The sequence below is a fragment of the Lemur catta genome, chromosome 3 (genome assembly GCF_020740605.2).
Source record: "Lemur catta isolate mLemCat1 chromosome 3, mLemCat1.pri, whole genome shotgun sequence".
NCBI classification, from domain to species: domain Eukaryota; kingdom Metazoa; phylum Chordata; class Mammalia; order Primates; family Lemuridae; genus Lemur; species Lemur catta.
Genome location: NC_059130.1, coordinates 5269002 through 5285269, shown reverse-complemented (window position 1 = coordinate 5285269; position 16268 = coordinate 5269002). Strand labels below are relative to the sequence as shown.

The window sequence follows — 16268 nt, the reverse complement described above, 5'->3', positions numbered from 1 at the left end:
TCCAATGTGTCCATTCTTATCTTTCCCTTTCCCTTAGTAGCATGATCAGTAAGACTAGACAGGAAAATAAACGCTTAAATGATATAAATATATTTTACTACCAAAGGTATGATAGAGAAAAACTTAAGTAGCTTTAATAGATAGATTTTAAAGATCAAATCATATGTATTTTTTATGACATGAATTCTCTGATGGCCTTAAGTAAAAAGAAATACCTTTCTGCCCATAAATTTATTCACTACTCCATTTAATTTGGTTATATGGGTACGACTGTTAAGATTAAAATCCAGAAGCTGTTAGTCCGGGATATTACAAGTTACAATTATATATTGAAGAAATAAACAAAATAGAGGACAGATGTTTTTTATGCTTTGTTGATCCAAACAACTGATCTTCTTGCTGAATCCCAAATGATATCTTTTCCTGATCTAGTGATTAATAAATATGGATTGTAACAGATTTAAAAAGTTGAATCTCTAAAAGTCACCAGAAAAATAAAATGATCACTTTCTTCAATTACTACTGATTCAGTATATTTTCAGACTATACACAATGTACACGGGCAATATATTATAAATGCTAATATTTTCATGTGTCTTACTGTAGACAGAAAGCACAGCAGGAGAAAATCAATGAAGCAAGATTCTTAACTTCCTTCTTTTCTGTCCACCTTTGCAGCAACATTTGTCTTCCAGGCATTTGGGAAAATTATCCTTTCTGTCTGGCTTCCTTTGTCCTCATAAAAAGTGAGAGTAAAGTGAGAAAGATAGTGATTTATTGGAACAAGAGCTAGTTTTGAGAAGCTAAGAAATAAAAAAAAAAGTGACTTTTATTGTTCATTTCATTTTACTTTATTTTTACAATTTCTGGGCTCCAAGAGAATCTGAGGGTCCCTGTGCTTACTTAACACTAAGGTGCACAAAATTATAACTAAAAATGCAGCCAGGTTTATAAATTCCTGTAACTTTAATTTTACTAATTTCATTTGGCAAGATGGATTTTGGATTAGAAAATCAATAACCATTTGTAATGGAAGCTTCTACTGAGCAGAAATCCACATTGAGAGAACTTTCTGTGTTTTGCTTCCCAGGAATAAGGTAGACAATGATGATGGTGACCGTCATCACACCGAGGGGGGGTGTGTGTGTGTGTTTAACCACAGCCACAAATACCACCTTCCCCCCATCAGCACATAAAAGTTTGTTGAACCAGTATCTATTCCATGTCTCCTGAGTTAAAATGACAATATGTCAGGCTTCAGAACTGTCATTTTTATGGATGAAGAAACTCCACCTCAGGGAATAAGCGTATTATCTAACATTGTATGATGATTTAATGTTGTGGCCTAGATTAGAGACCAGATTTCCTAACTAACTCCCACCTCAGCATTCAAACCTGGATAAAAAAAATATACTACACAAAGAACATTTCCTTGGAAATTAGTGCAAGTTAGAACACACGCACATGCGCACACACACGCGTATGAAAGGATAGAGGCAAGATTACTCATGGTTACTAAATAGGTTAAACTACCATCTGCTCATGGGCTTCATTTATTTAATTATTGTCTTTCACGTCACCAGTTTCTTGCTCTCTACTACTTGATTCCTATAGACAAACAAGCGTTTCCTAAACAGAAATAACATCAGTACAGCAATAAAAACTTTCCAGGATCTCATATTTCCCTATCCCTATCTCCTAACTTTTTTTCCTTTGAAAGAATCTTCGTAGCTGCTGCTTCAGTTTATTAGTCTTTTCAAACTGACTCCAGTCCAATTTCTAGTCTGACCACTCTCTTCATTTGAGTCTTGTCATCACCAATGACTCATTGTTACCAAATTCCACAGACATGTCTTTGATCCTGTCTTGCTAGACCTCTCAGTGATAAGAGCCACAGGTCAGCATTACATTCTTCTTAAAACACTTTCTTCTTTTGGATTTCTTAACACCACACTATTTTTTCTATCCCACTTACATACAGCTTATTCTTACGTTCCTTCGCTAGGTCCCATAAATATTGTGATTTGCAGGGCTCTGTTCTGGTTGCCTTTCTCTTTTCTGCGTATGCCCTCTCTCTAAGGCAGTATGTAGCCCCTGGCTTTCACTGTCGTCATTGTGCTGATGAAAGTCAAAACTGCATAGCAAAAGAGTGTCTGCTCCCTAGATTTACCTGCTATTCCCACTGGCAGGTATAATAGTCATGAAGAACATAAAATAACTCATGCTGGATTCTTGATTTTTCCTCCCAAACCTATTCCTCCTTCAGTCGTTCCATCTGAGTAAATGACACTACAACCTGACCAGCTAAACAAGCCAAAAATATACATATTATCCTAGATTACTTTTTCTTTTCTTTTCTTTTTTTTTTTTTTTTGAGACAGAGTCTCACTTCCTTTCCCCTGGCTAGAGTGCTGTGGCATCAGCCTAGCTCACAGCACCCTCAAACTCCTGGGCTCAAGCGATCCTCCTTCCTCAGCCTCCCAAGTAGCTGGGACTACAGTGCACACGCCTCAACATCCAGCTATTTTTTATATTTTTTTGTAGAGACGGGGTCTCACTCTTGCTCAGGCTGACCTTGAATTCCTGAGGTCAAGTGATCCTCCCCCTTGAGCCTCCCAGAGTGGTAAGATTACAGGTGTTTGCCACCGTGCCTGGCCCTAGATTACTATATTTTTTGTAATTTTTTTTTTTTTTTTTTTTTTTTTTTTTTTGAGACAGAGTCCTGCTCTGTTGTCCAGGCTAAAGTGCCGTGGCATCAGCCTAGCTCACAGCAACCTCAAACTCCTGGGCTCAAGCAATCCTCCTGCCTCAGCCTCCCGAGTAGCTGGGACGACAGGCATGTGCCACCATGCCCGGCTAATTTTTCTATATATATTTTTAGCTGTCCAGATAATTTCTTTCTATATTTAGTAGAGATGGGGTATGGCTCTTGCTCAGGCTGACTTTGAACTCCTCAGGTCAAGTGATCCTCCTGCCGTGGCCTCCCAGAGTGCTAGGATTACAGGCGTGAGCACCACACCCGGCCTAGATTACTTTTTCATTTGAGATTTTTATTCCCCTTTTTGCTTTCCATCCTTGCATCTAATCCAACACCAAGTCCTGTCAGCTTTAGCCTGAAAACATACCACAAATTCATTTACTTTTCTCCATCTCCATCGCGGTTCCCATCAACTCTCACCTGAACCAGTGTGATAACCTCTTAATCGTACTTTCTGACTACACTCTATCCCCTCTACAATTAATTTTCCAAACAGTAACAAGATTTATCTTTTTAGAATACAGCTCATATTCTGTTATCCTCCCCCTCTTTAAAATTCTTCAATGGCTTTTAATCATGCCTAGAATAAAATCCAAATATAGTATTCATTCTGATTTTACAAACTTTACGATCTGGACTATTCATCTCTCCAACCTCTTCTGCTTTTCCGGGTGTGTCCTACACACACTGGTCTTCTTTCTGTTTCTTTTTGTTTCTCTTAACTCAGCAAGCATATCCAGATTTAGGGCCTTTGCAATAACAACAATAGTAGCTAATATTTCTTAAGAATTTAACTATGTACCAAACACTATTCTAAACACTTAGCCTGTATTTCTTATTGAATCTTGTCGATAACATTTAAGATAGATATTATTACTGTTCTTACCCATGAGACACTGAGAGGTGAGAAATTGTTCACAGTCCCCAGAAAGTAAGGGGGTAAAATCAGGATCCAGGTCTAGGCAGACTCTTTAACATGGTGCCTTCCCTTAAGCTGATCCACAAAATGGCCAAATCCACTAACTGGCTGCAGCACTAAACAAACTAAATGCATAACTGTCCTTCCCTTCAACTTATGAGTCCATGGCTGACCTTTGTCAATCAGATCTCATATTAAATATCACACTCTGGGAGGTCTTGCCTACTGCCCCAACCTAAAGTAGCTCCCCAGTCACTCTTTATAAAATTTCCCTGCTTAAATACCTGCATTAAATTTATTCCTACCAGATAGTTTGCCTATTTATTTATTCTTTCTCTCTTCCCCCCCCAAAATGTAAGCTTCACCAGAACAGAGGTATCATGTCTTCCTCATCATTGTAACTCTAGTATCTAGAACAATGCTTGCTGCCCAATAAATGTTAGCTGGATGAATGGATAAATGAATAAATGAGTGAACGAAGCACCCCTGTTTGAAAGCCACATCCGAAAGCCCCTCTTTTAAGCACCTAAGGGTTTCCTTTCTGAAGTCACCCAATACGAAGAAATTTTATGCAAAGCACTTTGCCTACTACTCATTGCAAAGTAAAGGATATCTCCATCCATAATTATTAAATGCTTATCAGGGGTTTTAAGCAAGGTTATTGCTATGGACTCCACAATTTTTAATGTGCTCACTAGTTCAGATTAAGAAACTGAAGGACTCATTTAAGATGCATATATTTTTAAATTGTTAATACTCTGGGTTGTTAGTTCTTCACTTCAAGTATACTTCTTAGATGAATACTATGAAAATTGGTTTATTCGAAGATATGACTCCAGGATGAAAAGCTGTGGTGGACTGAGGTCAAGTACAAGGTGGTGCTAGGAAGACAAACCCTGGCTTTGCACACTGTGAGTCCCTGGGCAGATGGGAGATAGCTAATGGCTGACAGACATGGAGGAAAATGATGGGGAGATGATTACACATAGGAGAATCAAAGAATGCAAAACACAAAGTTCATAAATGCAAAACACAAAGTTCATAGTATCTTCCCTGGCCAAGTAGTAGATATCTTTATTTGGAGCCAGAGCTCACATAGTTTCACGTGCATAATTTGAAAATGGTTTGCATCTATTTTAAAAGCCATTCACTGAAAGCTCACAGTTAAAGTTTGTAAAACTGTATTGATTTATTGATTATAGGAACAAGTTTCAATCGTATGGACAATTACCATTAAGACACAGGTGTAGGACCAAATCAGTGAGACTTGATAAGAAATGTAACTGTATTCAATTTGCTTTTTCTAGACCCTTGCATTCATTTTTCATAGAAAACTAAACATAGATTAGTTGAAATTTGCTTGTTCTATGTTTAACAGTTTATGGGCATGTTTTGTGGAAAAAGAGAAAAGGTAAATGTGGCTTAAAATAAGATATATTTTACTTATCTAAGAAGGCTGTCTTCATGGAATTAGTGTTAGCATGTTACAGTCCCCAGGCTGAATTTCTATTTTTTATTTAACATCAACAGATATTCAGTGAATTCATTGCCACATCTTTTTCTTCTCAATACATATTTGGTCTGAAACAACTTCTTCATTTAACTTTCCTTGCTAGTTGATTCAAAAAAGAAAAAAAAGAATAAAAAAGGAAACGGAAAAGATAGGCATAAGTAGTGGTATTTTGAGAAGCTGTCACATACGACTTGTCTCCCTGTTTGCCTTTAGACCCCCAGCACCTAGAACAGTCCTGGTACAAAATAAAGTCTCGGTAAATGGTTGCTAAATGCATACATTAATTATTTAATCTTTAAATAGCAACTAGTCTTTTTACCCTCTAACATATTTTAGAAAAAATGCCTATTGCCACAAGAAGAAAGTGAAGTCATTTTTAGCTTAAGATTGTGGTCCCTAATCCTGGACTGTGGACTGGTACCGGTCAGTGGCCTGTTAGGAGCCAGGCCACACAGCAGGAGGGGAAGCCAGCAAAGCTTCATTTGTATTTACAGCCACTCCTCATCGCTCCCATCACCACCTGAGCTCCGCCTCCTCTCAGATCAGCAGCAGCATTAGATTCTCATAGGAGCACAACCCCCACTGTAAACTGTGCATGCGAGGGATCTAGGTTTTGAGCTCCTTATGAGAATCTAATGCCTGAGGATCTGAGGTGGAGCTGAGGCAGTGATGCTAGCGCTGGGGAGCGGCTGCAAATACAGATTATCATTAGCAGAGAAGTCTGACTGCACAGAGACCATAATAAATCAATTGCTTGCAGACTCATATCAAAACCCTATCAGTGAGTGGCAAGTGACAATGTAGTAATAATAAAGTTCACAATACATGTGATGCACTTGAATCATTCCAAAACCATCTCCCTATCTGCACCTCTGCCCCTCATCCCCCCGCCCGCTGCAGTCTGTGGAAAAATTGTCATCCATGAAACCAGTCTCTGGTGCCAAAAAGGTTGGTGACTGCTGGTTTAAGAGTCAGAAGCTTTTAACCCCTGGTATAAATTCTTTCCTAATTCCTGGTCTAAACGACCTAAGGCTCAGCAGTGTCCCTTTGCCACGTAGGTGCAATGCTGGGTTAGATCCAAATGCCACCGAAGCCAAGACAACCCAACCCACTGATATGCTGTGGGTTGTTTACAGATGCTGATTAGCTGAAATTCATAGAACGAATATGAGACCCAAGGACCGTTCTTATTCAGGTTTCAACTAATCACATCTGATTACGCATACCTCAGCATCTAAAATATGCATACCTCTCGGGCAAATACGAGGTTCGTGTCTTCTTGCTTTGTCCAAACCATGCTTCAGTCTGGTGATAAAGGTTATCTACGGCAAAGAGGACAATTTTGCTAATAAAGCAGTTTAAAAATCTCACTTTGAAGTTTAATTGTGTAGTTTGACCATTTTAAATGTGAAGTCAAACTCCGTAACTGCAAAATCGATATTCACTTTCAGTATAGAAACAACTTGAAGTCACCGTAATGTCTTACTGGTTATGTTTCCACGTGGTTATTTCCTCTGGGAACTAGTGGGAATGGACATTTCATTATATTTATGTTTCATATTTGGGACATCATATTGATCTATATCCAGAACAAATTTTGATTCAACTGACTTCTGAAATTCTGTGTATGTTTTTTTTCAAATGATAATGAAAGATCATTCTTCTTTAAAAAATATTTTCAAGAAATTTTAGACTAATTTTCTCCCTTTAATTAGTGGGTCTTCAACAGGAGCACATTTTTTCAAGGTCACAATGCCTTAACTACTTTGAAATAAGACATATATCGTTTCTACTTGACTCATATGTACAGCATCTCTTAGTATAGCTCCTGCACATATACTAACCACTGTAGTCTCTGTAGTCACTTGTTAGCCTTTCTTAACATCTATATAAAGTAAGTGATAAATATTATAATTCATAATAAGGATTCTAATTTTTTAAGGTTGAAAGAATTAAAGAGAGAGAAATTGCCATGTCAATTGTAAGACAGAGCTAAAAGTTTAAAGAACACAATTTCAATCTAGTCCTCCCAGGAAAAAACCCAAATTAAAATGCAGAATGTTCACAGCTTCCGTATCTGCAGACTATTTACATCTTCCATTTCTACCTACTTCCTAGCCCCAAGGAACCATGGCATATAGAACCTGGAAATGATTTTTCAATAGGCAATATATAAATGTGACTTTTGCTTTATGAAATTAATGGCTCCTAAATTTTTGCAGCTATTTTAACTTTTTACATTGTAACCTAAATATTGTATGCACATGGCTAGAAAATTGTATGCTTTGAAAGCTTAGAATAAAAAGCAACAGTCTCCTTCATCAGCTCTGCTTCCCAGAGGCAACCACATTTAACACTTTAATTTTAGGGCTTTTGGTGGTTTTATTCCTATTTCTAATAATATGCTTTTCTCCTACTTTTTTTGATTTATCAATTTTAGACTTTTTTTCTCTGCAAGATGAGGATTTAGACCACATGGCCAACTTCACTTACTGTCATGTCTCCTCCTAATATGCTTTTATGACTATTCATAGTTTGATTCTTATCGATTTTGTAACGTCAAGTCTTAAATTTAAATCTTTATTATTTTTTCATCAAGTATAAGAAAAAATCTCCTATCATATTTTTGAATATGAAGACAGTTATACTCTCATCTTTCTTTCTATTTCTTGTCTCAATTTTTAATTCCCTAACAATGTGAACTTTACCTGTTCTTCTATGTTATCATGGTTGGAAACATTTGGTCTTTTCTGTAATCACAGAGCAGATGAAACATCTGTCAGGTATTCTGTAATTAGCTTATCTGCTGATTCTACAAGGTAGCCATGAGTGTTTACATTATTATAACAATGCTTGTATTGTTCCTTGGGAGCTAAATGGTAGACTCAGACATATTCCCTTCCTCTCCAAGTACAACATCATGTTCCATTTAAAGGAGAATATTACTAGAGTTAAGTTCCAGTGAATAATTGTCTTCACCATGCCCAGTTTTTCCTAGAGGGTCTCATACAATCTATCTATATATCAATTCCACTTATATCGGAGACATCCCATTGGAGCTGTGTTTCCATTCTGGACTAAATATACTTAATGCCTACTGCACAGTTACCATTCAGGAACAGGAAGTCACAGTTTTTCTGATCTCATGTCTTTGCTTTGTCTTGATTTACTCACTTATTTTGCTGCAATAGACCCTTCTTAAGAAAGAGTGCATTGTAGGTAAACTCTTGGGAAGTTTGCATATCAGAAAATAGAAAATATCTTTATTCTATCTTTCTCTGATTTCTCTTCCTAAATATAAAGGCCCTGACCACTGTCTTCTAGCATCTAGTACGGGTGATGAGAAGCCCAACTCCAATCTAATTCCTCTCTCTTTTCATGTGACCAACTCATGCTCTTTCTCCGAAAAGTTTCAATTTCAATTTATTCTTCATCTTCTAACATTTCACAGTAATTTTTTTAGAAGTAGGTATTCTTTCATTCATTATAGTGTGTCCTTTTCATCAGAATATTTAGGTTTTACAACTAGGGAGATTCCTGTTTAACTTCTTTGATTATTTTTTCCACTCGTTTTCTCTCTCCTCTCTTTCTAGAAACCTCACTCTTCAGACGTTGGAGTTTCTGGATTGATCCTATATGTCTCCATATTTTTCTTCCTAATTTCTTCTTTTTTGTTTTAGTTTTGAAGACAACTCTTTTTAACTTCCAACCTATTCATTTTTTAAAATTATACTTTTAATCTCCAATAGTTCTTTGTGTTTTCCTTTCACAGTGCAGACCATACAGGATACAAAACTCTCTGAAGATACTAGGGTCTCTTCAACTCTCTGAATTCTCTCTCTTTTATTGGGGCCCCGGTTTTATGCACATTTACTTTCATCCTTCTTACTGTAAACTTTTAAAAAATATATGGTCACCCTTGGTTATCCATTCATTTTGAAAGATGTGAACAACAAATCTGCTTGGAAACTCTGTGTATTTAGCTAGGGCTTGACACTTCTTTCTCTGGAGAGTAGAAAGGGAGACTACCAATGTCATTATGCAGGGGCCTGGCTCTGGACCTCCACTAACTACATTTGTGCCCTGTAACTTTTCAGGTAAGTAACACAGTTTTATGTTTTTTGTTGTTGTTGTTGTTGTTGTTTTTAACCTGCCTTCTGGGGTCCTGCATCTACAGATGATGATGGGATCAATTGCTCTTAAGGCTTGCTTAAAGTGGTGTCTTTGTTGTCAGAGTCCTATCTCACCCTCAACATCCTTCCTACTTAGGTTTCTGAGTCCTTTACTTCTCTTCTTTAAGGCAGATCATCTCCCTCCTCAGCTCTCACCTCTTCTTCAGATACACTGATGTGTTTTATTCCATCCTACCTCTCCATCACCTCTGCCTTCTAGAGATTTGTTTAAACTTCTTCTCCAGTAAGGACTCATATGCCATTCTCTTTGTATGGAGTTTTTGTTTTTGTTTGTTTGTCCTCCATGTTTTACTCCTTTCTTATCATTTTAATGAGATCATGGAAAAGAAAGGAGATGGAATCATATATTACTTCATCAACTTGAGTCAAAATTACTTTCCTATGTTTAAGGGGAAAAAAATCACATATTTTTTTTGGTCATGTTTTTCCGGGCAGGAGGATGTCTTTCTATTTATTTCACTCTACTTACACTTGAAATTTTCATGCTCTTATCAACTGTTCATTTTTAAACATCTAGGACATCATTAAAAATCATATTACTTTCACTTATTGTATATTCAAAGGATATACTCAACTAGATCCATTCAGAATATGATTAATTTTTCTCTAGTTCAAATTGATACTACTTTACTCATATATTGTTCATGTGTTTATAGCAAGTAAAACTGATATATTCCAAATAGGTTTTAACCCAGGATCTTGCTATTCAGCATAGATAATGCCATAAAGTCTTCTGAATTATTGGCCTGGTTTTTCAGGTTTAAGGAAATCATAAAGTAATTTACTATACAGGTATAATGATGCCATCACAGTTAGCTTTTATCATGAAAGGGGGAAAATGTATTCAATTCAGGTTTCATAGAATGCTAGAGATTACTAAATTCATAGCTATCACTGAAATAATAATGCAAAACATAATGTTATCAGGCATCCTCTTCCTAACTGCAAGGCTTAGTATCTGCCAATTGCAAATTATTTTTATGAGGAGCATATACAGGAAAAAAAAAAAGAGCAAAAATAAGCTCCAAGCTAGAATTAGTTTTGTCCTTGATTTCCTTTGAGTATCTGTTCCTTTCCTTCCAAATACATAGGAACCAACAAGAACTAACTAGAAATTTCTCAATTCTAAAGATAGGCAGAGGAGGATAGAAGATATGTGAAACAAATAGGACCCCCCCAAAAAAAAAAATAACAGAAAGGAAAAAGATGATATAAATGGACAGGAAAGAGGATTTCTTAAAGCTCAACATTTATAGGCAGCCATAAAGCCTTTTACACTGTGTATAATAAATCACAAGTTTTGCTGTTTAAAAATCTCATAAAAATGCCTAGGTTTCTGTTTGGTTTTGGTTTGGGCATTTATGAAGTCCACACTATTCCCAAGGTCTTATTCACAGCTAGGATGATAAAAATATGACAACGTTTTCATGAAGTCATTAATTTTTGATGATATCTTACATCTCTTCACCTTTCACAGCATGTGACTTTGGGGTCTGAGGGCTTGAGTTTTTGGGGTTTTGTTCCTTGGGTATTCATGAATGCCATACCAGGCCCTATTATCTGTACAAGACATTCACCCTTCAAAACACCACCTCTTTCAGGTAGACTGCACTTGAAGTTTTTGTTATAGTCTATAAGGATATCTTTCTCAAGAGCTACTCACTCACCAATACAAATTGAAAATCAGTTGGTGGAGTTCCTTCTGGCTGTTATAAGTTATCCATAGTCACAAAGCCTGGTGGGGAGGGGGAGGTTTGCTGGTGATCAAGTAAACGGTCCATGAGCAATTTGTTTAATTTTTCTGACTTCTTTACTTAGAAAAAGCAGCCATGGAATTGGTATAATGATAATGACTTTCCTCATTTATTTATTTCTGGGTTAGACAAATCATTTCTGAGTTTAAAATTTCACACTTTAGATTTAGAGCATTGAAAAAGCAACTACTCATAGTTCAAATTATGGTTAAATGCATAGCACCCAATATGAACAATCATCCATTCAGAATATGAGATATTAATCCCATGGATTTGCTTTGTTTTATGATCCCTTTCTTTGCACTTGATATGAGTATGTGTGTTGGAATTACTGGCCATGTTCACCCAACATGTTTCTGTTGCTCTATTTCAGCATGTGGCAAGTTGATGAAAATCACAGGCCCAATTACTGTCAAGACTTCTGGAACCCGATTTGGTGCTTGGATGACAGATCCTTTAGCATCTGAAAAAAATAACAGAGTATGTTGCTCCCATAAACACCTTTGTTTAGAATTGGGTTTTGTTTACACATTTTCTCCACTGGGCTATTCATTTTCTTCAGGGATATTAGTTCCAACTTGAAAAATGTTGCATTTGTTTGCAAATATTTTCTGTTTGATAATATTAATATATCTAAAGATAGGGCAAACCTATTTTAGTAAAATGTTCCATCCTCTAATTCAACCATATAATAAGACTAATTTTTATTGGTTTTAGTCATGTTTTATGCTTGAAAAGGTCTAATTATAAGCATACAAAATTTTCTGTATATTCTTTCTAATACCTGTTCTTTTCTATGAAAAAAAGAAAGCATTAAATAAGTGAAAATCTCAAGGGCTAACCAATTCGCTAAATAGGCTAAAATATCCCTGGAGTCTAGAGGTAATTTTAAAAGAAATAGCACTGAAACTTTTGGGGGTATTTTCATAAGTTGCCAATGCCTGTATTATGTAAATCAATATAGTGGAAACTTGTCATAGCTCTATTTATGTTCTGTTACAGAACTCAGTATAAATTAAGATTCTCAAGGGTTCCATCCAAACAACATTAGTTATTAAATTAGTAAAATTGTTTCATTAAAAGGTAGTTGTACCTACAAGCTGATCCAATAAACAAGTGTTACTAGAATATTTTGTAGAACCCATAAAGGAGAAGTAATTTGAATATGCAAAATTAGACCATACATTTTTTTCAGAGCAAAGGATGGAATAAATATAATTTGCTGACGGTTATATTTTTTGCAGTTATTACTGATTGTATTGATCTATCAGATGATGTGATTTGCATTGACATATGTTTGGTTCACTCAGTGGTATGCCCTAAATGGTCAAAACTAAAGAACAAAGAAAGAAAAAGCAAAAAGCAAGTTAACATCAAGGCAGTAAATTCAGTTATTTCTTTTCCACATAAACAATGCCAATATTTTTACAAAAGCCTAAAATACTATCACGTTTCAGCAGGTGGGGCAGTAAGATAATGTGGCTTCCATCCAGAGCCTGAGAATTATGACATTAATATGTGTTGTCTCTCAGTCTTTATTTTGGAATTCTCAGAAAAATACAGAACTTAGTCACTTCATTTTTTTTTTTCCTTTCTTCTCAGGTCTGGTACATGGACAGTTATACTAACAATAAAATTGTCCGTGAATACAAATCACTTGCAGACTTTGTCAGTGGGGCTGAATCAAGGACATACAACCTCCCTTTCAAGTGGGCAGGAACTAACCATGTTGTCTACAATGGCTCACTCTATTTTAACAAGTATCAAAGTAATATCATCATCAAATACAGCTTTGATATGGGGAGAGTGCTTGCCCAACGAAGCCTGGAGTATGCTGGTTTTCACAATGTTTACCCCTACACATGGGGTGGATTCTCTGACATCGACCTAATGGCTGATGAAATCGGACTGTGGGCCGTGTATGCCACCAACCAGAATGCAGGCAATATTGTCATCAGCCAACTTAACCAAGACACCTTGGAGGTGACAAAGAGCTGGAGCACCGGGTACCCCAAGAGAAGTGCAGGGGAATCTTTCATGATCTGTGGGACACTGTATGTCACCAACTCCCACTTAACTGGAGCCAAGGTGTATTATTCCTATTCCACAAAAACCTCCACATATGAGTACACAGACATTCCCTTCCATAACCAATATTTTCACATATCCATGCTTGACTATAATGCGAGAGATAGAGCTCTTTATGCCTGGAACAATGGCCACCAGGTCCTGTTCAATGTTACCCTTTTCCACATCATTAAGACTGAGGATGACACATAGGCAAATGTGATTTGTTTTCACTGATTTAAACAGTGTCATTTGTGAGAAACTCCATAGGACCCCTTCTGTTTTTTCTTTATTACTGCTTTTCATCATTTCTCCAAAGCAAAGCATTTTTTTATTGTAAAGTTGGTGTTTCAAAAAACAGCTGAGCTTGTCTAAGTTAACGTGTTGGAAACACATCTTAACTCCTAAATTTACAAGGCCTATCATGTCCTTGTCATGAAAAGCACTAAAAAGAGTTTAAGTGGCTAAAGTCATAGTTTTGCAAAAGATTAACGATCTGCCTTATATTAGAGTCAGAGACTAATGGTGGCTTAAATGCATGAATGTCTTTTTTTTTTTTAACTGTCATTTTTTACTGTCTTTTGCTCCACATCAGGAAATATTTTGGTAGGAATTAGAAGGAAAAAAAAAGCGCTTTCCCCCCATTTATTTCTTTAAGAATATTTAAGGATTTCATTTATATGGAAAAATCATTATTTTGCTGTTAACACAATTCTCTGATGCGGTGCTGTACAGTCATTTTTAAATCTCTTGCTAACGTTTTATTGGCAATATGTATTTCTACCATTGTAACCACCATTGTGCAATTGTATCTCTTCACTTCTGTGAAAGTAAGTAATATTTTTTATAAAATACACTGAAATTTAATCTTAGTAAAATTATTCGAGTCAATTTTCAAGTGTGGTCAAGAAGGACCTTCTTGGCTTACCCCTTTACATGAGCATTATAAACTAAATAGAAAATCAAACCAGATACCTTACATAGTCTTTGTTTTACCCCAAGTCTACTGGACCACTAACACTGAAAGGTGATTCAGTACACCTGAGTTGCTCTGGTCACTCTACTGAATGCAACCCATATAGTTGCTTGCAACCAGTGCAGCTGAGTCAAAAAAAAACATTGGCTTTGAGTTGATTCCACTCATTTGTTATACATCAAACAAATTTTGATTTTTGTAATTAAATATATTAGTATTTTAACTTATAATATTTTATGCACAACTCACAGTAGTGTAATTTCTTGTATCAGAACTCTAAAAATATATGAAGCACACATGAAAACTCTTAAAAAATTTTTTTGTGTGCTGTCCTCTAGGTTTAGATTATGAGCCCTGGAGAGCTATGGCTAAGATTTGTGCAAAAGAAAATGATGGGTGGACTTGGGAGTTATATGTGTGGTTTCGAAAGTGTAAATAACCAATTCAGAAAACAAGATGGAAAGGTGACTCCTTGTTATTCTGATCTGATGTATGTGTAGAAATAATGTAACAAAAAAGAAAAGCTTTAATAATATTTATGTTAATAACTTCACAAAACATATAATCAATCTATATATGAAACATGTCATTGAGTTTAAATGTATTTTCCATATACTAAAAAAGTTCCCTAAGGCAGCTTTATGGAAACTATTATGGGTTGGTTTTACAATTTTAAAAGTATATTCCATAATAAATAATATATAACTTAAATTGTTGTAAATGTTTAGTTTCACAAATACATGGCACCACCATTTTCTTTGAAAGATAAAGATATAATAATTTAGATAAAGCATTGTGTAAAGAGATGCTAATATTTAAGGGTAATTAATTTCAAATGTCACAAGTAAAACATCATACTCAAATATCTCACTGTCAAAATTGTAGGATTAAATAATCCAATCTTGAAATTGTTAATATTTTAAGAACATTTTTTGTTTGTTTGTTTGTTTGTTTTTTGCCTACGAAAAGTAAGCATGGTTTAATGACCACTCTAGGTCCTATTACAATGGTGTGTTCTCTTTTAGAAAGTTTATATATGTTTTCCTCTGCTATTGAGAGTTGGAAAATTTAGGAGATTCACTAGTCATTGTACACACATCACAAAAATAATGTCAATATTTTGTATATCAAGAGTTTGTATGAGGAAAGAAAGTCACATCAATTTCAGATATGAATGGATTTTTAAGTTGATGGCCTATAATAGATATCTAGGTCTTCATTACTTTTTTTCCATGATGTTATATAGTATCACATACATTCAAAATTTGGATGATCACAGCTTATTTGTGAGATGTGCAGCTTGTAAAGCACTTTATTGTTTTCTATGTCAGGTTTCATCACCATATCCAATTTATAGTGTATGTGCTGCTAGAGCAAGCACAGATTTTATTATTGTCACTAGACGTGGGGGTAACATGAGTTTAAAAATGTGATTTGCATTAAACACCTACAGTATAAAAGCATTTTTCTTAATAAATCATCAGTTTGTGCCTGAAATAAATAAGAACTTACTCTAATCACTGTTTTTTTTTTACATCCCTAGCAAATAAACTTTATGAGGGAAATAATGACTATTTTTAAATCATCTGCAAAATCCAAGCAGTGAAGCACTCCAAGCTCAGAAAGTCTTAATCCTAAATAATGTAACTGATATTTCCTGAATTAACCAGATCATTACCAAACTTTCATGTCACTCAAATAATAATACGTTCATGGTCTGATTGTGTTTGTGTGTTATTTGTGTTCATGGCACTTGAATCACGATGCTTACTACTTGCAACTAAACTTATATCTATGAGTTCAGAAAATGGTAGTATTTCACTGCATTACCAATATGTAGAGATAAAAGCGAAAATAACAACAGATACATTATGTACATGAAATTATGAGTTAGTTAAAATTTCTCATAAACTCAGAATCTCTGATTCTTGCCTCTATACTCATAGTCACTTCACCTTTATAATCAGTAGTATTCTCTCTGATGAAATCTCATCTTCAGAAAATATTATGAATTTCTGATTCTTATTCCTAACAAGAAACAGATTTTCATATCTGAAAATCACTACCAAACTTATGAGTACAAACTTT

At 35.5% G+C, this 16268-nt stretch overlaps 1 protein-coding gene across 2 annotated transcripts in view; it reads left to right on the top strand.

The window, feature by feature from the left end:
- Window positions 1-14069, top strand: part of OLFM3 (olfactomedin 3) — a 200965-nt gene extending 186896 nt beyond the window's left edge. For both annotated transcript variants that reach the window (XM_045546316.1, XM_045546315.1), the window contains exons 5-6: window positions 11511-11617; window positions 12740-14069. In XM_045546316.1, the coding sequence (XP_045402272.1) occupies window positions 11511-11617; window positions 12740-13417 (785 nt within the window). In that variant the 3' untranslated portion in view covers window positions 13418-14069. The remainder of the gene's footprint in view (window positions 1-11510; window positions 11618-12739) is intronic.
- Window positions 14070-16268: the final 2199 nt, after the last annotated feature.